This window comes from Cololabis saira, chromosome 4, assembly GCF_033807715.1.
Source record: "Cololabis saira isolate AMF1-May2022 chromosome 4, fColSai1.1, whole genome shotgun sequence".
NCBI lineage: Eukaryota > Metazoa > Chordata > Actinopteri > Beloniformes > Belonidae > Cololabis > Cololabis saira.
The window spans coordinates 46725747-46750746 of record NC_084590.1 but is presented as its reverse complement, the minus strand read 5'-3'; the positions used below and the strand labels follow the sequence as shown (position 1 = coordinate 46750746).

Here is a 25000-nt window from a genome sequence, read left to right as displayed (position 1 = left end):
GGACGGACGGACGGACGGATGGACGGCGGCCGGACGGACGGATGGATGGTAGTAGAAGATCAATGGATGGATGGATGGATTTATGGGTGGATGGATGGATGGATGGATGGACGGACGGACGGACGAACGGACGGACGGACGGACGGACGGACGGATGGATGAATGGATGGATGGATGGACGGACGGACGGACGGACGGACGGATGGATGGTAGTAGAAGATCAATGGATGGATGGATGGATGGATGGATGAATGGATGGATGGATGAATGGATGAATGGATGGATGGATGAATGGATGAATGGATGGATGGATGAATGGATGAATGGATGGATGGTCGGTGAGATCCAAACTGGACTTCTAGTCGGGTGTAGAAGAGGTTATTCAAAGGTTGTGGGTTCGACTCCACCAGAGTTGGTTCTTTGTTCTCAGCAATCGTTCAGAACGACTTTCTTGGGATTTTAGGTTCTCAATTGTTCTGCAGAAGGATCAGGATCAGCAGAACCTTTAATCCTGGGGAAGGAGCAAGGGAATACTTAGGATTCCCTACTTCTGCTCTTCACCTGAGGCTTGGACACGCCCACCTCAGGCTGGGGCACGCCCACCTTAAACTGGGACACGCCCACCTCAGGCTGGGACACGCCCACCTTAAACTGGGACACGCCCACTCGAGGCATCAACATCCACCAGCTTTTAACGCCTCGTTTCTAGAAATAAAGAATCCTCCGACTAAACCACCCCGACCACGTGGAGCCAGATTTAATACCGGGCCCATGAGGGGTAATTATGGCATGTGAGGGGGATGGTTTCCTGGGTGACCAGGTTTTGACATTTATGATAATTAGTCAGACAATTTAACATCCTCTGAGGTCGGATCCGGACTCAGCGGAGACGCTCGGTGTGGGGGGGAGAGACTGGGGCGACGCATGTTTACCGCAGTGTTTGTGACGCCGGGACCAGTAAACAACATGTTCGACCCCGAGACACGATGCTCCTCCAAGACGACAGCAGAGACGGCTGCTTCAACGTCAACTCGGAGATTTGGAAAGATAATTATACAAATGTGGGAAAGACTAAGAACCTTTGCATCAGCAGGCCAAGAAAGGAAAGACATCAGCAAAGGTTTTAGTACGGAACAGTATTAGGGCCAGGCAAGAGAAAAACAAAAATAATATGTTAGTGGAGGAAGATTTTTTTTTTCATTATGCACTTCGAGAAAAAAGTCGAAATGTCAAGAAAAAAGTTGAAATGTTGAGAAAAAAGTCAAAATGTCATGAAAAGAGTCGAAATGTCGAGAATAATGTTGAAGTACAATTTTGAGAAAAAAGTTGAAATGTCGAGAAAAAAGTCGAAATGTTGAGAATAATGTTGATGTACAATTTCAAGAAAAAATTTAGAAAAACTCAAAATTTCGTGAATAAAGTTGAAATGTTAAGAAAAAAGGCGAAATTTCGACTTTATTGACGAAATTTCGACTTTATTCTCGACATTGTATTTCAACATTATTCTCGAGATTTCAACTTTTTTCTTGAAATTGTATTTCAACATTAATCTCGACATTTCGACTTTTTTCTCAAGATTTCGACTTTTTTTCTTTAAGTGCACAATAAAAAAATATCTTCCCCTCTCAAATATTTTTTCTCCAGCTTGGCCCTAATACTCTTCCGTAATTAATGGTTAATAGCAAGTTGGTAAAAACCTAAGCCATATATATATATATATATATATATATATATATATATATATATATATATATATATATATATATATATATATATATGCATTTTTAATATATAATATACTGTATATCATATATATTTTAATATAACAAATTTGAGGAAAAAGAAAAGATTTTGCCTCGCATTACTGCTTTTCCTGCTTCCCAAGGAATGCTGACGTTTCCGGTTGATCGTTGTTTTGCAAATATATGTCCCCTTCATTTTTGAAAAAATTAACAAAGTCGGGGTCTTTAAGTAATGATGTATTAAATCTCCAATTTCTGGAATGTGGTATGCTTCCCTTCTTCACCAGAGCGAAAGAAACTGGTGCATGATCGCTAATACTAATTAGCAGGAGAAAAAATATTTGAGAGGGGAATATTTTTTTTATTGTGCACTTGCAGAGAAAAGTTGAAATGTTGAGAAAAAAGTCGAAATTTCATGAATAAAGTCGAAATCTTTCCTTTTTTCTCAACATTTCAACTTTATTCACGATAATTTCGACTTTTTTCTCAACATTTCAACTTTTTTCACGAAATTCTATTTCAATATTATTCTTGACATTTCGACTTTTTTCTAGACATTTCGACTTTTTTCTCAACATTTCAACTTTTTTCTCGAAATTGTATTTTAACATTAATCTCGACATTTCGGCTTTTTTCTCGAAGTGCATAATGAAAAAAAAAATCTTCCTCCTCTAAAATATTATTTTTATTTTTCTCCTGCCTGGCCCTTATACCCTTCCGTAAGTAATAGGATGGATTTTGGATTCTGAGATATCTCTCATTAGAGAGCTGCTAGCTAAGAAGTAATCTAGCCTGAAATATGAGTGATGAACCGCCGAGAAGAAAGTGTCGTCCCTGAGAGTCGGGTGGACAGAAGGCCATGCATCGGAAAGCCCCAGATTGGTCACATATTGCTTAATAATATTTGCGGACTGCCAACTCCTATGCCCTTAATTATGCATCACTTTGTAGCTTGACGTCGTTGAAACTGATATATTTGGTCCTGGTTCCGGATGTAGCCCCTGGCGGCGTCCCTCAGGGCTCTGAACCTGGACCACGCCTCACGCCGGCCTTCCGTCTGGTTGGGTGGCGGTTAGCCGCCGGCGGGGCATCTGGGCGCGGCGAGGGGGCGACCCTCGGCGCTGGACGCCCGGCAGCTGGTTCTGGCAGCTGCTGTCCGGGTCCGGCAGCGCCGGAGCAGCTGCAGAGTCCTCGCGTTTCTCTCTGGACATGTCTCAGATGTTCTGTGCATCAAAACAACCCGACGACCTTCTCGTTTACACTGAAATGGGACATTCCTCCAGACAGAGCGCCTGCAGGTTTACGGGGTGATGACACATTCACGGAGTCTCATCTCGAGGCTCCGACCGTCCGCCGAGACGAGTCCACTTCCATCAATTCAACTGCAGACAATAGAGGAGAAATAAATAGAAATAAATAGAACGGGGCGTTTGGATGAAACCCTGAGCTATTTTCACACCAGACCTTTAAACTGGACCAAGCTGTCCGTCAAGCACTAAAACCAGGACCAGCGGGGCTGAAATCAAGACTAATAAAGTTGAAACCAGGACTAGTTGACCTGAAACCAGGACTAGTTGACCTGAAACCAGGACTACTGGACCTGAATTGAGGACTAGCTGAGATTAAACCAGGACTAGTAGAGCTAAAACCAGAATTGGTGAAGCTGAAACCAGGACTAGTAGAGAAAGCAGGACTAGTAGATCTGAAACCAGGACTAGTAAAGCTAAACCAGGACTAGTAGAGATGAAACCAGGACTAGTAGAGCTGAAACCAGGACTAGTATAGCTTAACCAGGACTAGTAGAACTGAAACCAGGACTAGTATATGTTAACCAGGACTAGTAGAGCTGAAAACAGGACTAGTAGAACTGAAACCAGGACCAGTAGAACTGAAAACAGGACTAGTAGAACTGAAAACATGACTAGTAGAGCTGAAACCAGGACTAGTAGAACTGAAAACATGACTAGTTTGCTTAACCAGGACTAGTAGAGCTGAAACCAGGACTAGTAGAACTGAAACCAGGACTAGTAGAACTGAAAACAGGACTAGTAGAGATGAAACCAGGACTAGTAGAACTGAAACCAGGACTAGTAGAACTGAAAACAGGACTAGTAGAGCTGAAACCAGGACGAGTAGAGATGAAACCAGGACTAGTAGAACTGAAACCAGGACTAGTAGAACTGAAAACAGGACTAGTAGAACTGAAAACATGACTAGTTTGCTTAACCAGGACTAGTAGAGCTGAAACCAGAACTAGTAGAACTGAAAACAGGACTAGTAGAACTGAAACCAGGACGAGTAGAGCTGAAACCAGGACTAGTAGAGAAACCAGGACTAGTAGAGCTGAAACCAGGACTAGTAAAACTGAAAACAGGACTAGTAGAGCTGAAACCAGGACTAGTAGAACTGAAAACAGGACTAGTAGAACTGAAACCAGGACTAGTAGAACTGAAACCAGGACTAGTAGAACTGAAAACAGGACTAGTAGAGCTGAAACCAGGACTAGTAGAACTGAAAACAGGACTAGTAGAGCTGAAACCAGGACTAGTTTGCTTAACCAGGACTAGTAGAGCTGAAAACAGGACTAGTAGAACTGAAACCAGGACTAGTAGAACTGAAAACAGGACTAGTAGAACTGAAAACATGACTAGTAGAGCTGAAACCAGGACTAGTAGAACTGAAAACATGACTAGTTTGCTTAACCAGGACTAGTAGAGCTGAAACCAGGACTAGTAGAACTGAAACCAGGACTAGTAGAACTGAAAACAGGACTAGTAGAGATGAAACCAGGACTAGTAGAACTGAAACCAGGACTAGTAGAACTGAAAACAGGACTAGTAGAACTGAAAACCTGACTAGTTTGCTTAACCAGGACTAGTAGAGCTGAAACCAGAACTAGTAGAACTGAAACCAGGACGAGTAGAGCTGAAACCAGGACGAGTAGAGCTGAAACCAGGACTAGTAGAGAAACCAGGACTAGTAGAGCTGAAACCAGGACTAGTAAAACTGAAAACAGGACTAGTAGAGCTGAAACCAGGACTAGTAGAACTGAAAACAGGACTAGTAGAGCTGAAACCAGGACTAGTTTGCTTAACCAGGACTAGTAGAGCTGAAAACAGGACTAGTAGAACTGAAAACAGGACTAGTTTGCTAAACCAGGACTAGTAGAACTGAAACCAGGACTAGTAGAACTGAAACCAGGACTAGTAGAGCTGAAACCAGCAGAGCTGAACCTAGTGGTCACTGGAGGCCGTCGCCCGTTCACTCGAGCCGCTGGTCCGCCTGACGTCCAGGTCTTCGGGCTGGGGGAGGAAACTGGATGACCTGGAGGTCCTGGAGGAAACCCACTCAAGGAACCCGGCTGGGAATCAAACCAGGAACCGTCTCGTTTCCATGTCTCATATAAAACAAATGAGGAGGAAAAGGAGGGGCGTCGTTCAGGTTTCCACGTGAGGTCGAAGGTCAGGCCGCCTCCCTGCTTGAGGGTTTCACAACAACGTTGTACTCACTGAGCCAGACTTCAGCCTAGATGTGAGTCATCTGTGGCTTTGTTTTTAACAGATTGTGCAAACCGTTCGGAGAAAACCTGATTATGAAAAAGCCCCGAACATCAAAACAAGAGGAATTCTGGGTTTTCCCGACTGTCTCCTCAGGATCCAACAGGAAGTGCTGACTGTCTGAGCGCCGGCTTCACTGTTCACCTGAACTCACCTTTTAAAGGGTTCTGCAGCAGGTCTGTCCCGGGTCGGAGCCGGTGGGTTTCTGTCCGAGCCAGACCCCCTGATTCCTCTGTTCTGGGTTGGACTTGGATGTCCGGGAGGCGGTACCGACTAATGCGGTTTATTTAATGCCCGCCCCTTCAGTTAAAGGCCGCCCCAACGCCGCTTGGATTGGGTCGGTACCAACCGGGAGACCTGAGACCCTCTGGGAGACTTGGGACCAACTGGGAGACCTGGGACCAATCAAGAAACTTGGGACCAATCGAGACACCTGTGACCAACTGGGAGACCTGGGACCAACCAGGAAATCAGGGACTAACCTGGAGACCTGGGACCAACCGATAGACCTGGGACCAACCGAGAGACCTGGGACCAACTAATAGACCTGGGACCAATTGAGAGACCTGGGACCAACCAGGAAATCAGGGACCAGTCAAGAAACTTTGGACCAATCGAGAGACCGGGGACCATCCTGGGATCAACCGGGAGACCTGGGACCAATCGATAGACCTGGGACCAACCGGGAGACCTGGGATCAACCGGGAGACCTGGGACCAATCGATAGACCTGGGACCAACCGGGAGACCTGGGACAAACTGGGAGACCTGAGACCAACTGATAGACCTGTGAACCAACTGATGGATCTGGGACCAACTGGGAGACCTGGGATCAGATGGAATCCCAACAAGGAAGTACGATACCTTGCAGTTCCTCAACTGGCCACTAGGGGCCGGAGCGGTAGCTCATCAGGGGTCCAGTTTCTTGATGTTTCCAACTTCAGAAGAAAGTCTGGATGGACAGATCCGGTCAGGATGGAGGTGAAGAGTTGTGAAGGACATGTTCCAGGATTTTCATCTGCTCAGTTGCCCATATATGGGCCAAGCAGCGCTGGGCGGAGTCACCTTCAGATGTTTCGGAAACCTGCAGTGATGTCACAGCGGTGTTGTGCGGTTCTTTTTATACACAGCACCTTCTGTTATTGTTCTGGTCTCACTTTGGTTCCCCTGCTTCACAGCTCGGTGACGAGGGACGTCAAAGAGACATTCATGGAGACACGGAGGACTGCACACACACACACACACACACACACGGCGCCTGTGTGACTCCTGCTACCAAAACCACTGAACGTTTACATCCATGTCGTTGTGTTTGTTTAACCTGGACCTGTGTGTGTGTGTGTGTGTGTGTGTGTGGCCTCTTGACATCATCTGTGCGCAGCTGCTGGTTTCCAAGGAGACACCCTCTATGAAAAGGGGGTGTGGTTAGCGTCTGACCCCGCCCCCTGTCATGTCTGTTGCCAGGCAACAGAATCCACACTCATTTCAGCCACGCCCACGATCCAACAGTGACTTTAACTCGATTTTATGTTTATATATTATTTAACCCAAAGAACGAGTTCCCTCATCCTGAAGACGAGCATCAGTGACGTTACTGCAGTAAAACTCGACTCTGGTGGGACTCGAACCCACAACCTTTGAATCTCTTCGTCTGGAGCCTTTTCATCCGTCTAGAAGTCCAATGCGCTGTCCGTTGCGCCACAGAGCCTCGCTGGCAGGTCCACTGGAGTCTGGTGAAACCAATGGCTCCAGTTCTGGTCCTGGTGGACCTCCAGGTCCTGGTTTTGAGTCGTGGATAACCTCCACGTCTTCAATCTGGGTCTAGAACCAGTCAGAACCGATATTTGTGAGACATAGATACCCAGGTGTCTGTGGAGGATGTTTCAGCTGAAATGCCGGTGTCCTTCAGACCTGGTTCTGACATGAAGACCAGGACCGGCCCAGGGGACATGGTTCCAGGGGTCTTTTGTCTCCTCCTGGTGATATGCATCAAAAGTTCCTACTCCATTGCCATACCTGCCAACACTCCCGATTTAAGCAGGAGTCTCCCGATTTTCAACCATTTCTCCCGCCCTGCTCCCGATTTGTAATTTCTCCCGCTTATCTCCCGATTTTAAAGTGAAATGAGTCAATGGTGTTTCACGTGTCGGGGTTCCTGCATGGATGTATTATATTAACGGGTTCCTGACAAACCTGGCAACCCAACCCAAAAGCACTGCCTACATCCAAGCTCCGCCCCATGGAGCTGCCAATACGTGAACGTCTCCACCATATTGGATGTTCAAGACTGCGCTGTAAACTAATACAAGTGAATGGACTTATTTTCATGAAGCGCCTTTTTACAAAGAAATTTACGTTTTACGTCTCATTTATTAATTCACACGCGCACTAATATACTTGGGAAACAGTTAGGCACCAAATATAATATATTTAATTTTCTCAGATGGCAAAAATAAGAACTTTATTGATCCCACAGTAATTCATTTTATATCAGCTATAGAGAACAAAAACAATAAAAAAACAATATATCCCCCCTCACAAAAACAAGAAAAATAGAGAAATATATTCTCTCATCAGCAAAGCATATTTTACATAAACATATTTAAAAAATGTCAAGTTACAAAATAACATATTTGAACCATTTTTCAGATTTTTTCAGTTATTTTATTGTTTGGAAAATGGTTAAAATATGTTATTTTGTAATTTGAAAATTTGAAAATTTGTTTTTTTTGAGAAGATGCTTTGAAAAAAGCTGAGGGAAGAGTTGATGGAGAATCAAGTCATAGCAAGCAAGGATCTCCCACAGGAAGAGAGAGTTGAAGGTTCTGGGATCTAGGGAAAGAGGAGAGGTTTACAAATCTGGCATCACTGATGAAGGCAATACTCTGCATCCCTCACAGCAATGAAGCTCAGAGAGCTCATTCAGCATGGTGGAAAAGATCCTCACAGAAAACACAATGAGTATGGATAATTCTACTCTTTGCGCACTCCTTTCTTGCAGGATAAACCATACCAGCCCTGCCCACAAGTACAGTATGTACCCTCCAAGAAAGTGATTGAAGCTGCAAAGTCTGACACCTACAATTACAACAGGTCCTTGGGGGACAAAGGGAACCTGGAAAATTCTACAAATATTGTATTTTATTGTTATTAATACTAAACTTATTTGGCTCCAAGAAGGCTGTAGAATCATTTTGGGAGGTACATTTTAGCGCATTTCATTGTAGCTATGGATTTAAAGCTCATTAAAAGTCGCCTTGTTTATATCAGGGTGGGGATGTTGTGAGTGGAGCATTCCAACCGCTACCCCAGAAAATCTCCCTCTTTTTCACAGCCCAATGTTGGCAGGTATGCATTGCTGATGTCGTTCCTTCTGGACATTGTGTTAGCGCACACCTGACACCTAATTCGATGTTGCAAGTGTGTTTGGTCGCCATGACGACGAGATACAGCACGCTCCGAGGCGAGTGCGCCGCTCTGCTGCTGCCAGCTAGCGTGTGTGTTTGAGGAGGTGTGTGCGTTTGAGCAGGTGTGTGTGTGTGTGTGTGTGTGTGTGTGTGTGTGTGTGTGTGTGTGTGTGTGTGTGTGTGTGTGTGTGTGTGTGTGTGTGTGTGTGTGTGTGTGTGTGTGTGTGTGTTTGAGGAGGTGTGTGTGAAGCGGATGCACCTGGAAGTACCTGGGAAGGTGATGACGAGACGTGGCAGACGTGTCAGTGGACGGTTTCTGTTGGCACCACTGAGGTCGCGGAAACCTCTAAACACGCTAACAAATTAAAATGTCAAGTCCACGGATACGAGAAAGCAAGATTTTATTCTTGAATTACCCTGAGAAGCATGATTTAGACAGCTGACAAGCCCAGCGGCTCGTTAGTCCCCGCCCACCTGACCTCAGTCAGCACGTAAGCAAGCGCTAGCTCACCGTCCATCAGATTCAGGTCCGCCCGTCTTCACTTGTGATGAAACCAGAACTAATGGCGCTGAAAAGAGGCGGATCAGATCAGACGGTAGTCAGGTTAGTCAAGGGGGGGGGGCAACCTGGGGCAACCTGGGGCAACCTGGAGGCGCCTCCAGAGCTAGCTGGAAGCTGTCTTTCGTTTAATGCGTAGCTACGCTACATCCCTGGATCCATTAGATCAAAAACCACGCCCCGAATGATTGTAGCTGTTACTCGAAAACCACGCTCCGAGTTATTGTAGCCGTCACTCAAAAACCACGTCCCGAATTATTGTAACCATCAATCAAAGACCACGTCCCGGATTATTGTAGCCGTCGCTCAAAAACCATGCCCCGAATTATTGTAACCGTCAATAAAAAGCCACACCCCAAATTGTTGTAGCCGTCAATCAAAAACCATGCCCTGGATTATTGTAGCCGTCAATCAAAAACCATGCCCTGGATTATTGTAGCCGTCACTCAAAAACCACGCTCCGAGTTATTGTAACCATCAATCAAAAACCATGCCCTGGATTATTGTAGCCGTCAATCAAAAACCATGCCCTGGATTATTGTAGCCGTCACTCAAAAACCACGCTCCGAGTTATTGTAACCATCAATCAAAAACCATGTCCCGGATTATTGTAACCATCAATCAAAAACCATGTCCCGGATTATTGTAGCCGTCACTCAAAAACCACGCTCCGAGTTATTGTAACCGTCAATAAAAAACCACACCCCAAATTATTGTAACTGTCAATAAAAAACCACACCCCAAATTATTGTAACCGTCAATCAAAAACCACACCCCGAATTATTGTAGCCGTCAATCAAAAACCACACCCCGAATTATTGTAGCCGTCAATCAAAACCACCCCCCGAATTATTGTAGCCGTCAATCAAAAACCGAGCCCAGAATTATTGTAGCCGTCGCTCAAAAACCACTTCCTGAATAACTGTAGCCATCAATCAAACACCCAACCTTCCTGCCACAATGCCGTTGACCAGAACTCTGGTCCTCAGAGAACCTGCAGGTGACGTCAGAGTTTGTTTGTCCAGCTCTCTTCAGGAAGTCTGGGCTAGAAACGTTTGTGGATTGTTGTCTTTTTATAAAACGGACGTTTCCATCGGTCACGTTTGCGCAGTTTCACGGGTGGAAACTCCTTGATTCACACGACAGAACCGTTCTTTCCACCAACGATGATTCTGGTGTTTTAGTTACTTTCTTATTAATGAAGTGTCAGATAAAGTTTAGTCCCTCCGGTGATGTTACCGCACAACTAAAGGTGAAGGGCCGAAGGGCCGGTCCTGGTGACCCAGTTCCTGATCCAGATAACCGCTGACCTTGGAGGTAGTTTTCACTTGAGTTGATCTTTCTGTTCTTCCTTCAGCTAAAGATTGATTTGATGCTCTAAAGTTCAAGAAATGAGCTCCCGACTCTGGTGGGACTCGAACCCACAACCTTTGAATAGCTTGAAGCTTCTAAAGTCCAATGCGCTGTCCATTGCGCCACAGAGCCGGTGATCCTGATCACCTCTGATCCCAATCATTTATTTATTTATTTATTTATTTATTTATTTATTTATTTATTTATTTATTTATTTATTTATTTATTTATTTATTTATTTATTTATTTAATATTTATTTATTTATTTATTTATTTATTTATTTATTTATTTATTTATTTATTTATTTATTAGGATCCCCATTAGCCATCACTCCGTTGTGGGAGTAATGGCTATTCTTCCTCACACAGGACACAATTATGTACATAGTAAAAACATACAGAATGACAATAAAGTATAGAATTATGCATGGTAGTAACACGGAAAAAACTACAATATTAAAATAATTTACCACAGTGTCGACTGCTAATTACAATTGGAAAAGATTGTTAAAACCTGTTTTCACACCAACTTGATACCTTTGGCTTATGAAACCAAAAAACAACAAAAACAAAAGCTTACCAAGAAACCAAGAAGTCAGATATTAAATCATCTTTTTCAGTTTGTTTTGTCTTTGACGTTCCCACCTGAATTTTGTTCCACGTAACTGTAATTTTAGTATCGTTGGTACTTTTAACCCGGACTGGACTCTGTGAGGGTCCAAATCTTTCCCCCTGAGTCGAGCTGATCGTGTCTGGCTTTGACCCGGCTGTGATTCACAGGATACAGCTAATTTAACTCCTGCAGGAAATGTTGATTGAGGAAATAAAAGAGAGGCAGCGTTCTCAGGGGTGATGGAAACACAAGCTCAGTTTGACATTCGGTCAACCACGACGTCGGACCACTGCCCCTTTTGTCTGGAGGTTCTCTCGGTGAACTCTGGCATTCAGAGGAAATTCTCACTTCCGTTTCCTTCATCAGCTGATCTTTCTGCTCTTCTCTCACTTTGGCTAAAGTTGAACTCACGACTCTGGTGGGACTCGAACCCACAACCTTTGAATCGCTCATTACTGCTAGAAGTCCAATGCGCTGTCCATTGCGCCACAGAGCCGGTTCTGGTGTCAAGGGTTCAGTCCAGGGACTCTGAGGAACCCGGGAACATCTCAGCAAGCTTTGGTTCTCCTGATCCTCTGTTTCCTGTCATGGAAACAGGGAAGGAACTGGAGTCTGGTTACTCAGCGTTACTCAGAACCAGTTCCTCCAGTCAGAGCCGGGAACTCTGGTGCTACCCAGACCTCTGCTACATGTAATAACGGGGGGAGGGGTGGGAACATGGGAACCGCAGCAGTAAGAGCCGGACAAACATCCTGTGATGTCACTCAGAGCTTCTCTGCAGCCTCAGAAGTCTGACGTTTCCTGCTGCCTAATAAAGATCCACCAAGCAGGGACCTTCCCGGCCGAGCCGGTCTCTTAGGTCTGGTCTTGGTGGTCTCTCTGGTCTTTAGCTGAGTTAAGACAGTGGTAATTAACTGAAATCATGTTAATCACATCCAGCTGCACAAAAGTCCAAATTATACAGGCATTTGTTGAAACTATGGAGACGGTTTTGAACTCGGCTCATCGAACGTCATGGACGTCGATTGAGACAAGCTCACAGCTGGAGCCGCCCCCTATTGGTCAGTGGAGGGACTGCTAATGGGACTTGGTAGTGCTTCCTGGACACTTACCAAGGGGGGTCCTGAGGAAGACATGGATGGATGGATGGATGGATGGATGGTACCTCGGTCACTCGGTACTTTGTTACCTCGGTATGTTAGTTCTCTGGTACATTGGTTCTTTGGGACTTTTGTATGTTGGTACGTTGTTTTTCTGGTACCTTGGTACCTTGGTACTTTGGTTATTTGGTACTTTGGTATGTTGGTACGTAGATATTTTGGTACTTGGATTCTTTGGTACTTTGGTTCTTTGATACTTTGGTACTTTGGTTCTTTGGTACTTTGGTTCTTTGGTACCTTGGTATTTTGGTACTTTGGTACTTTGGTACTTTGGTATGTTGGTACGTAGGTATTTTGGTACTTGGATACTTTGGTACTTTGGTTCTTTGATACTTTGGTACCTTGGTACTTTGGTTCTTTGGTACTTTGGTATGTTGGTACGTAGGTATTTTGGTACTTGGATACTTTGGTACTTTGGTTCTTTGATACTTTGGTACCTTGGTACCTTGGTACTTTGGTACTTTGGTATGTTGGTACGTAGGTATTTTGGTACTTGGATACTTTGGTACTTTGGTTCTTTGATACTTTGATACTTTGGTTCTTTGTTAGCTGAATGTTTCATCCAGTCACCTGCTAATTACTGGGGCAGTTTCTTTGCAAGAACATCTGGATTCCTCTCAGATGGCTCCATGAACAAGAATCCGTCAAATCAGGTTTCAAGATTCATGGCCAGATTGGTGGAAGTGAAAATGAAGCGTTGAGTCGTGTGAACGCGTCTTGGATTTCCTCAGAAGTCCGTCTGGTTCTGAAACGAGGCAACGAAGCTCTTTAAATCTCAACAAATGAAGGGGAACCTGCAGTTGTCTCCACACGCTGAAACAGTTTAAAGCAGCAGCTTGTTCTGGATCTGGACCTCCACCTCTCCCCCCCTGGGGCCCCCGGGGCCCCCGCGGCCCCCGTCCTCCGGCAGACAGCTGCAGAAACACTTGTTTATGTGGACGAACTGGGTCGACCCGTGTAGAGGATCGCTGACGTTGTCGGAGGCCGTGAGACTCCGGCGGACCGCGGCGCTCAAGCTAGCCGGGTAATATGAGGAAACCACATTCTTGCATCGCAGCCAAACATTACACATGTGCTGCTCGCGCAGAAGAAGAGGCGACTCTTCCTCTCCTCCCCGTGTTCGGCAGCATGTTTTATCGTTTCCCCTCCGGCCTCTGTCTGTCTTTCTGAGCCACTTCTCTTCTTTTCATTGTGACAAAAGAAGAAGGAGGCGGGGGTTTCAGGGAAATCTAACTCTGCTTTTCATGATTCTTCTCAGGTTTCTACTTCCTGTGACATCATCACACCATGCCTGAGGGGTCACGGCGCGGCAGCCAGAGATCGCCCAGCAACACAGGTGAGATGGTCCAGACTCAGGAACAGGAAGTCCAGTCGGATTGTTTTTATCGTTGAGGCTGGAGGAGTAAGTGATGGTTATTGTTGCCGTGACAACTCCAGAGAACCGGGTTGTGCATCATCATGGATGGATGGATGGATGGATGGTGGATGGATGGATGGATGGATGGATGGATGGATGGATGGATGGATGGATGGATGGATGGATGGATGGATGGTGGATGGATGGATGGATGGATGGATGGATGGATGGATGGATGGATGGACAGAAAGATGGATGGATGGATGGATGGATGGATGGATGGATGATGGATGGATGGATGGATGGATGGATGGATAGATGGATGGATGGATGGATGGATGATGGATGGATGATGGATGGATGATGGATGGATGGATGATGGATGGATGGATGATGGATGGATGATGGATGGATGGATGGATGATGGATGGATGGATGGATGGATGATGGATGGATGGATGGATGGATAGATGGATGAATGGATGATGGATGGATGATGGATGGATGATGGATGGATGGATGGATGGATGATGGATGGATAGATGATGGATGGATGGATGATGGATGGATGGATGGATGGATGGATGGATGGATGGATGGATGGATGGATGATGGATGGATGGATGGATGGATGGATGGATGGATGATGGATGGATGGATGGATGGATGGATGGATGGATGGATGGATGGATGGATGGATGGATGGGAAGAAAGATGGATGGATGCATGGATGGATGGATGCATGGATGGATGGATGGATGGATGGATGGATGGATGGATGGATGGATGGATGGATGGATGGATGGATGGATGGATGGATGATGGATGGATGGATGGATGGATGATGGATGGATGGATGGATGGATGGGAAGAAAGATGGATGGATGCATGGATGGATGGATGCATGGATGGATGGATGGATGGGAAGAAAGATGGATGGATGCATGGATGGATGGATGGACACCATGTTGGACTTCTGACACCGAGGGATCCAGAGGTCGAGGGTTCAAGTCCCCCCAGAGGCTGACCCCCCCCCCATAACTGCCCTTTAATCTGCTCTGATCGCAGTGCTAACACGCTCAGCAGCTCTTGATTTTCCCAAGAAGCATCTGAGGCTGAGCAGGTTTATTTGCGCGTCGAGAGTCTGAGAGCTGTGACTTCCTGTCAGCAGAGCCGAGGCCCGGCGGGTCGTAACGAGGCGTAATTACACCCAGCCACCGCGCTGCTCTGCCGCTATACGGGTCCAGAGTTAGCAACACTCGCCTCGAAACAGAGCGCAGATACATTTCTGCTCTCGCTCAAACGCTGCAATTATCACAGAGGCAACGACACAAACACATGCAAACACACACACATCTGTTGCTTGTGCAGGAAGTTGCAGGGTTGGAGGTGATAAAGCTTAGCGCCGAACAATGTTTCTGCTCCGACACACACATACACACACACGCAAAAACACACACATATTCAAACACACACACAAACACACACACATGCAAACACATACACACACAAACACACGCAAACACACATATGCAAACACGCAAACACACACACACAAAAACACACATGCAAACACACACTCACACAAATACACACAAACACATGCGAACACATGCAAACACACAGAAAATCACATGCAAACACACACACACTCACACACACAAACACATGCAAACACACACACTCACACAAATACACACAAACACATGCAAACACATGCAAACACACACACAAATACACACAAACAGGCCATAAAAGGCCGCAGCAGATCTGATGATTATAACTATAGAAAAGAAGGAGGCAGAAAATAGCAAGAACGCCCAAGATAAGGAGAGATGAACGATAGAATAGAGAAGGAGGAGGAGGAGGAGAAAACGCAGCTTGGGCTCTGCTCTCTGATTGGCCGGTTTCTGAAGCCTCCCCACTGTTTTTGTTGCGATAACCAGAAAAAATCGACGAGCGGCCGGTTGGACGAAACCACGTTTACGTATTTTTCCTCACAAACGGCACAAACCCAAAGTACTTCACGTTTTGTCCCATCAACCTAGTTTCATTTGTTAATAAAGACGTTTAAAAAAGGACGTTCTGGTTTGCTGAAGAAAGACAAAAATTACAAAAGACAAAGCCTCATTTTTGTCTTTCGGCTCAGCGCTATGTTGGTACGAAGTGGCTCCGCCCACAAACTGGACTCTTAGTTCCTGATAAAATAAATAAAAAAATAAAAAATAAAACAAATCTCCAGTTGTCTTCATCACCGTGGCAATCTGGGTCTGATCTGGGTTCCCTACAAATTTACTTGAAAACTACAGTCACCAACCTCGGCGTCAAAATGGACAGTGATCTTAAACTGGACAAGCAAGTAAATTCTGTAGTAAAATCCAGTTTTTATCATCTGAGGCTTTATCTAAAATTAAATCTGTTTTATCTTTTAATGATTTTGAACGAGTGATTCATGCTTTTATCTCAACCCGTTTGGACTACTGTAATGCCCTCTATACTGCCGTCAACCAGACCTCCCTTGCACGCTTACAGTTAGTCCAAAAACGAGGCTCATCTTTTAACAAGAACCTGCAAGCATGATGACATCACCCCCGTTCTGGCCTCCCTTCACTGGCTCCCTGTCTCTTTTAGAATTAATTAAAAAAAACTATTGTTTGTTTTTAAGTCATCAAATGGGTTGGCACCAAAATACATCTCAGACCTCCTACAGGTGTTCACTCCCTCGAGGTCTTTGAGGTTTCTCTGCTCAGTCACGTCTTGTCGTTCCCAAAACCAGCCAAAAAACCAGTGGCGACCGTGCTTTTTCAGCAATAGCCCCTAAACTTATTTTAATTCTTTGGCTTTTAATCCAGCACGAGAGTTGTGTGGTCTCTGTCCTGTCTTTTATGTTTCTGAATCACTGGTTGTTGTCTGTCTGGTGTGTTTTTATTCCGTGCTTTTATGTGCTCTTATCTATTTTACTCTGTTTTTAGTTTTTACTATTTTATTATGTCTTGCTTTACTCATTGTGCAGCACTTTGGTAACCTTGTTGTTTTTTAAAATGTGCTATATAAATAAAGTGGATTGGATTGGATTGGAACATGAGTGCCGGGTACTAGTCTTATTGGTTCAGGAAGGTCCAGACCAGTAACAGCAGAGTGAGCGGGGAGCAGAGGGTGGGGGGGGAATAACAAGGGCTGTCCGATGACTTTGGGGGTGGGGGTGTTGGGCCAGGCGTGATGACATCACAGCTCAGCTAGCAGGATAACACGTACTCAGAAGTATAACAGAAACCCTCGGAACATTAACGACTCCTCCGGCTTCAGTGGGTCACAACTGTGAAGTAAAACTACGTTCAGTCACAGAACCAAACACGGTTGGAGCAGCTAAAGCCACAACTTTCTTTTACCTCTTCTTCTTCTGCTATTACCTCTGCTTGGTGATGTGAAATGCATTCTGGGATACCCTGCAGAGGTGGAAAAAGTACAAAAATATTGTACTTAAGTAAAAGTACAAATTTTCTGCTTGAAAATTACTTAAGTAAAAGTAAAAAGTACCCATTAAGAAAATTACTTAAGTAAAAGTATAAAAGTACCTCAAATTAAATATAATAAAGTACCAAAAGTACATGGTGTAAAATGTACTTAAGTACAAAAGTAAAAAGTACAAAGTACAAAATTCAAAGTACAAAATTATTTTCAAAAGGATTGCAAAGAAATGAAGAATCCAAGAATTTGCTTACAACTCTAAATAATGGTGATATTATTCTGACCCCTTTAGCGTTTGTTTCCATTACCCCATTTTAATTTCGTCGGCTTGAGCGTCGGCTGCCGCTCAAGGCTGATTTATGGTTCCGCGTTACACCAACGCAGAGCCTACGGCGTAGGGTACGCGGCGACACGCACCGTACGGTGCGCTTTGCCGCGTACATTACGCCGTACCTTACGGCGTATGCTCTGCGTCGATTTAACGCGGAACCATAATTCAGGCTTCAGTCTTCATCGGTCCTCGACGCGACGGCGGTTCCTCCGGCCTTCCGGCCCGCCTCTGCAGCGCAACTCTCCCGGGAGCTGCGGCTCCTTCTCGGGGAGGCCGAGTCTCCCCGTCTGCCCCAGGTGTCTCGCATGGATCTATAATATTAAATCGACGCACAACTACGCCGTAGGCTACGGCATAGGGTGTGCGTCGCCGCGTACCCTACGCCGTAGCTCTGCGCCGGTGTAACGCGGAACCATAAATCAGCCCCCGCTGTGCTGTTCTCATGGCTTTAATTTGTAGCGAGTAACGACGTGTCCAATTTTAAATGTAGCGGATTAAAAGTACGATTTTTTCCTTGAAAATGTAACGAAGTAAAAGTAAAAGTACAGAAAAATGAAAGTATCAATAAAAGTACAAATTCTCAAAAATCTTACTTAAGTACAATAACGAAGTACTTTTACTTCGTTACTTTACACCACTGATACCCTGCCACCTAAAGTCTACAAAAGTCTCCACTGGATGCGTTTGCCTGTCCTTGTTAAAATGGGCGCAGCTAGGACCCATCCAGGGATTTTGAACCGATATTGGGGGAGGCCCACGGTGCTCACTGCGCCACACAGGAAGAGGAGGAGTCAGGTCACACAGGAAGGGGAGGAGTCAAGTCTGGTAGACGGCCGGAGCTTTAAGGAAGTGAGGTGGAAGTGAGGCAGGAAGGTGGAGTCCAGAGCCGTCAGCCGTCCGTCACAGGCGGTAGTCCACGGTGTGTGTGTGTGTGTGTGTGTGTGTGTGTGTCGTGACATCACTTCTCTGTCTCTTAAGCGATGATATGAGAGGACTCCCTTCCTGTCTTTGTGTGTCGACACGTCGCTTTATCTGACCTTCACTTCCACGAGATTAAAACGACTGGTTCCTCCTGGTTTCTCCTGGTTTTTCCTGGTTTCTCCTGATTCTCCTGGTTTCTCCTGGTTCTTTCTGGTTGTCCTGGTTCTTCCTGGACCATACTGGTTCCTCCCGGATGTCCTGGTTCCTCCTGGTTTCTCCGGGTTGTCCTGGTTTCTCCTGGTTTCTCCTGATTCTCCTGGTTCCTCCTGGTTTTCCTGGTTCCTCCTGGTTGTCCTGGTTCCTCCTGGTTCTCCTGGATCATACTGGTTCCTCCCAGTTTTTCCTGGTTCCTCCTGGTTGTCCTGGTTCCTCCTGGTTCTCCTGGATCATACTGGTTCCTCCCAGTTTTTCCTGGTTCCTACTGGTTTCTTCTGGTTCTCCTGGTTCTCCTAGTTTCTCCTAGTTCTCCTGGTTCCTCCTGGTTCCTCCTGGTTCCTCTCGGTTCCCCCAGGTTTCTCCTGGTTCTCCTGGATCCTCTTCCATCTGAAGCTCTTTGAAAGTCTGTAAAGTCAAATGTGACCACCAAGGTCCGGATCCAGACCTGCAGTTCCTCTACCGACGAATAGCTGGGTAGTACCAATAATCAACGATCAATAACACCTCAGAGATAGTGAAGAACCTGTCATCCTTGACCGCCAAGTCTGTTACTGATGATGATGATGAAAACTGATCATTGGTAGAGGAACTGCAGGTCTGGATCCAGACCCTGGCAGTCGGTAAAGGAACTGCAGTCTGCTGTTGGGGTCCACGTAGTCCCGTTTGTTCGGAGACATTTGATGGGTCGGGGGAAATGTTGAGAGACGATGGAACTTGTTCCGTCAGTTAACGACAGCCGGCGGCTGCTCTCTTATTACTGTAATCACAAACGCTGGAATCCAGTCCTCCGCTGAGTTGTGGAGCACGTGTATGTAGGGAAATTCCACCTTAAGATCTCAGGCCTCTGCCTCCAGGCTGAAGTGACTGTTTCTGGAGCAGAAAGAGCCCATGCAGGTCTGATTCACCTGACTGCAGCTGGAACGATGAGTCAACGGCTGAATCACGACTTTCATCAGCTGATTTTCTCACACTTTCTGCTGAGGTTGAACTTACCAGGATTAAAAACAAGTTGCAAGGATGACAAAGAGACCCAGACGTACAAGAGACATTTTCTTAACTCTGCAAAAGATGCCATAGTGGCAGGAAATGACTCCTCCAACTCCAATCCATCTAAAAATGCAAGGCAACTTGCTACCCTGTGATGCTAATTACACCGTTAATTCCGATCAAATCTGTCCATCCAGGGTTAGGGCTTAGGGTTAAGGTTAGGTTAGGGAAGAGACTTGGGGTTAGGGTTAGGATAAGGTTAGGGTTGGGGTTAGGTTAGGGATAGGTTAGGGTTAGGTTATGGATAGGGATAGGGATAGGTTAGGGACAGGGTAGGGTTAGGGATAGCGCTACAGTTAGGTTAGGGATAGGGTTAGTGTTAGGTTAGGGATAGGGATAGGGTTGGGGTTAGCTTAGGGGTAGGGATAGGTTTGATATAGAATAGGGTTTGGGATATGGTAGGGTTAGGGATAGGGTTAGGTTAGGGATAGGGATAGGTTTGATATAGAATAGGGTTTGGGATACGGTAGGGATAGGGTTAGGTTAGGGATCGGGTTAGCGTTACGGTTGGGTGTCACTCCTGAAAGGAAATCTGAAACCTTGACCATCTCCAACAAGCTGTAGACCGTGAGCTGGGAGCTCAGGTCCCAGCGGATGTCTGGCCGACCCTGGGCTAGGGGTCTCGTAATTCGACCTGTTTGTGGCTCGGTTGTTCCAGGATGGATGGTTGGGTGAATGGATGAAGCTAGGGAGCGAGTAGACAGTAGATAATGTGGGTAGGGTCCCAGATAAAGCAAGGTCATTTTAACTTTGTACATGTAGAAGTGTATGAAATAAAAACGGTTGTAGAGGCATTTCCATCCCGTTGCTGCCGTCTCCTCATAGGTCTGTCCAAGTCCACCGATGGATTCAAACGGTGTGAGTAGATGCTAACTGAGTTTATGCCCTCCCTCCATCTAATGGACCCAGTGTTGTTTTAACGTCAGAATCTCCCTTTTATGTAACTGGTGGGGCGTTAAATCATTCAGGTTCCTCACAAAGGTAGAAGAACCAGTCTCCGTGTGTGTGTGTGTGTGTGTGTGTGTGTGTGTGTGTGTGTGGTAACTCATGAGAAGACAAAAACATGATGAGACCAGTATTCGTCAAACCACATCCTGTCTTCTGAGACAGGTGTGCCGCTTTCGCTTTCAAGCTCACCCGAGTTGACTGAACCATCCTTATTAGGACATCAAACTGACACCAATTCATTGGCCCAGCTTCACCCAAAGCCACCCCCCAACCCTAACCGGTACCCATCCATTCCTAAAACCGAACTTTAACCCAAATTCATTTCATAGCTTAACTCTGAACCCCAACCAAGACCCCAGAAATGACGTCCTGCCTCATTTGGTTCCCACAAAAACCCCAAAAGATCAGATCTTACCAAAGACTGGTCCCCATGAGGTAACAAAAACACAGTCACACACACTCACATGCACAGTCAGAGACGATAACAGGAAGTCAGACACGTTTTTTTCATCTCAGTCTGGCTGGCTTCACTCAGTCTTCAGCGGTAGTCAATGACTTGACAGTTGACGCAGCATGAGGACCGTCTGAGAGCCTCAGGGAAACCCTTCGAACCGTGAGTACCTGTCTGATACCTACCTGGCACCTGTGTCATAGCGCTCCTGCATTGGTGGGCTCGGTTTTTCGTTCTGGGTTTATATCTGAACAACCCGAACAGTGAGGCAGAAGGTGTTGAGGAAGGTCTCGCTGCAGAAACTAGGTCCTCCAGACAAAAAAAAGGTTCTGGTCACATCGACGACCCGCAATTATTATTGTTTGTACAACAGGTACCTTTATATTTAGGCAAAGTAAGGCAGTCTGTAAGAGAACAGGGCGACCTGAGGGGCCAGCTGTTCCAGTTCTCCAGTTAGCCCAGGTACCAATCTTGGTCCGTGGGTGAAGGTGCCTTCGTCCTCAGACCCTTCCAGGTTCCCCCTCGACCCACCGTCCACCTCTGGATTTCTGTAAACAGCTGTTTTCACACCAAAGAAGGGCATGTCAGCGTAGACCTGCTGGTGCATCACCGCCACCTCACCGTTTGGTAACGTCATCCCCCTCTGACGTGTGTAACTACCATGGTTGGCCATAAATAAGGAATGATTTGATTCATTTAAATAAACCACTTCAGGAATGTTGCAGTTTAAAAGGGAAACATCATTAAAAATCGCTCAGATGTTGAGATTCCACAGCTCTTGCTGAGCCGTGATAGAAAACACAGACGCCGGCACGAAGCGATAATAAACCTTTGTCTGAAGTCCATTTAGACGCAACAAGTTCTTTCCAATAAAACATGTGGAATAATCTACAACAACGCGTTAAACCACATGAATGGGAGGTTTAACGGCTTCGCGGTGCTTCTGGCAGCTGTGGACCTCATTCCTGTAAGAACCTGCCGTTGTGTCACGAACTGAACGAGAAACAACGGTTCAGCGCACCGGAGGAAAGTCCTGGTGCCAAGGCGCCTGGAATGTTGACGCTAATGAAGTTTAAAGACTTCTCCGTGTCGGTGAGGCGCTGCCAGCGGTGGAGGCAGGTGTGTGGTTGTCGGGTGAAACGTGGATGTGGCAGAGATATGGGGTTGACATGGAGCTCTGGTAAAATGAGGGACATGGAGGGCGGGCAGGTCTCTACAAATAAACCAAAAGTTGTTGGTGTGGTTACGTGACGGATCTCATATCGAGCTGCCGGCTTCACAGTAAAGTTGCTTTTGTCAACGAAAATTATGACTAAATATCGTTGTCAACGAACCTTTATCACCTGAGGAAAATGAGACGCAACGATAATTAAATATATAATGCAATATCGTCGACGAATAAAAACCACACTAAAATCTAGATTACAAAATAAAAACTCAAAACTCAATCCCAGTCGCTGCAGCGGGGAATCAGATCCAGAAGATGCAGCTGCAGAGTTAGAGGCTGATGCCGTTAACGCAGAGCTCTAGTTCACGTCAATTTAAAAAAAAGTTCCACAGAGAAAGGGGCCGATCGCTGGTCACGAGGGGATCTGCTCTGGGGATGGGAGAAGAAGAACCATCTTTGGATACACATTCCTACATAGACGTGGAAAAGAAAACCCAATGTATCGTCAGAAAAGAAAAAGACGTCGAGAAATGTGGAAAAATAAATATGTTGTAAACTCAAATTAGAGTCTTCTGTATCTGGAATGAATGTATTGTTGAGTCTATAAGGTAACAATAATATAATAATAATGAGATAACCTTGTTTGAATATGTAAAATGGGTTTGGATAAATACAATCTTTGACTAAAACTAGAGTAAAATGGCCCTGGACATTTCTGACTGAAATAAGATTAAAATGCTCAGACTTTTAGTCGACTGAAACTTGGCTAAAACTAATAAAAACTAAAATGATATCTTGACCCTAAGACTAGACTAAAACTAGAATTGAAACAGTCTGACAGAAACAACACTACTTCATCAGCAGGTCTGTCTACTACTGGTTCTGTAGGAGCACCAATGAATTGTCCGGGTTCTAGCCCCGACTTGGGGGGTCCAGGTGGTGCATTCAGGGACTCTTTACCAGCTCCTCCTGGGGTGAAGCAGCTCCGCATCATGATGCTGCCTCCCCCGTGCTTCTGAAGGGGGGAACAAGAAGGTTTGAGCAAAAAAAAAAGAACTGATGAAAAGAGGAAGCTCGGAGGTGACGTGACGCTCCGTTGCACACACTTCCCGTTCAGGACAAACGGCAGTAGATGTACGGTATGATGCTTCCATTTGTCGTTTTGATGCTTGCGGTTTCCTGTCCGGTCTGGACCGAGGTGTTCTGGGAGATTGGCGGGTAGGCAGCTCCTAACCCAGCTCTCATTGACGTCTTTAGTGACGGTTTTACGTCTCAGTGTAGCACCCTATAATGTAATAATTTCCTGAAAATGTAATAACGCCTGAAAATGTAAGAAAATTTGCACTTAACTCAATCGAAAATGTAATAAAACCCAATAATGTAATAACTTCACCAATAATGTAATAAAATATCCTGACGGATTTTGTAATAACATTTTTACCAATAATCTAATACCTTATTACATAATTGGGAATTTATTACATGGTACTCAAAGTCTGCAATTTAACCCAATAGTCATTCTGGTGTTTCAAATCCAGTGTATATGACATTCTTAGATACTTAAAACACAAAATGTAGAACTCTAGACTGAAAATGAACATATATATTACATTATTTGTCAAGTATTATTATCAGTTTTGGGAAAAAAAAAAGACCCACCTGAAAATGTAATAAATTCCCAATAATGTAATAAGGTACTACATTATCAGTAAAAATGTTATTACAATATCAGTCAGGATATTTTATTACATTATTGGTCAAATTATTACATTATTGGATTTTATTACATTTTTGATTGAGTTAAAGGAGCTTGAGGCAGGATTGTGGCAAGATTTATGAAAAAAATCTGTATACATTTTAAGTTTTCTAGTAATAATGTCAGATGAAGCGTTCCAAACACAAAACAATGAGCCCTCTAGTGTATCTCTCCTTTGCCTTGAACAGGCTGTGTGCTGCAAAATGTGCTGCAATTCGGTCCCGAATTTCCCGCGCTGTCCTGCGGATGTGACGTCACATGACGCTGCATGCACGTTCTCCCCGTTCTCCCGTGCCGGCTTCACTGTTGGCTGCAGTACCCCCAACGGCCGTCGTGGTGAAGGGTGGCGCTAGAGAGTCTCATTTCTTAAAAGGAGCCTCAAGCTCCTTTAAGTGAAAATTTTATTACATTTTCAGGCGTTATAAAATTTTCAGGAAATTATTACATTATAGGGTGCTACACTCAGCAACGGCAAAGTTTATTAGAATGAACTCTCCGACGTCGGTAGAACCGGCTCGTTCAGGTGTCATCAGGTCAGAACCAGGAAATGAGTCACTGGCCGCTCGAGAAATCCTGCGACTGACGTGAGATCACATGACCGGGGCAGAGTTAGTTCTGGCGGCTCCGCCCCCCGAACCCGTCCGGGACCAGACCCGAGCAGCTGATTGGCTAACTCCTGTCTCTCTGTCCTCCCGCAGCGGCCAAGCGTCCCTCCTCGGTCTCGTCCCTGAGTGGGATTGTGGGTAGGATGATGTCATCGGGTGACCGGGGAGCGTCGTCCTCCTCCTGCACCTCCGTCAACACCGTCTGCTCGGATGGCGATCGGACCGCCTCCCTGTCCTCCTCCGCCTCCTCCTTCTCCCTGCAGGACGCCTCCCACTCTTCCTCCTCCTCTTCCTCCTCTTCCTCCTCCTCGCTTCCCTACGGCGCCGTTCCAACCTACAGCG

General features: G+C 45.6%; 1 protein-coding gene and 2 non-coding genes across 4 annotated transcripts in view; 1 reads left to right on the top strand and 2 right to left on the bottom strand.

Moving 5' to 3' along the window:
* plekhg2 (pleckstrin homology domain containing, family G (with RhoGef domain) member 2) overlaps nucleotides 1–25000 on the top strand; it is an 89264-nt gene that overhangs the window by 5411 nt on the left and 58853 nt on the right. For both annotated transcript variants that reach the window (XM_061719933.1, XM_061719934.1), the window contains exons 2-3: nucleotides 13649–13726; nucleotides 24752–25000. The exon at nucleotides 24752–25000 is cut by the window's right edge and continues 275 nt beyond it. In XM_061719933.1, the coding sequence (XP_061575917.1) occupies nucleotides 13678–13726; nucleotides 24752–25000 (298 nt within the window). In that variant the 5' untranslated portion in view covers nucleotides 13649–13677. The remainder of the gene's footprint in view (nucleotides 1–13648; nucleotides 13727–24751) is intronic.
* Nucleotides 6906–7006, bottom strand: trnar-ucu (transfer RNA arginine (anticodon UCU)). The gene is made up of 2 exons: nucleotides 6970–7006; nucleotides 6906–6941 (listed from the first exon to the last, which is right to left on the bottom strand). It is a non-coding gene; the product is annotated as a tRNA-Arg (tRNA).
* On the bottom strand, nucleotides 11641–11726 carry trnar-ucu (transfer RNA arginine (anticodon UCU)). Its single transcript is given in 2 exon segments — nucleotides 11641–11676; nucleotides 11690–11726. It is a non-coding gene; the product is annotated as a tRNA-Arg (tRNA).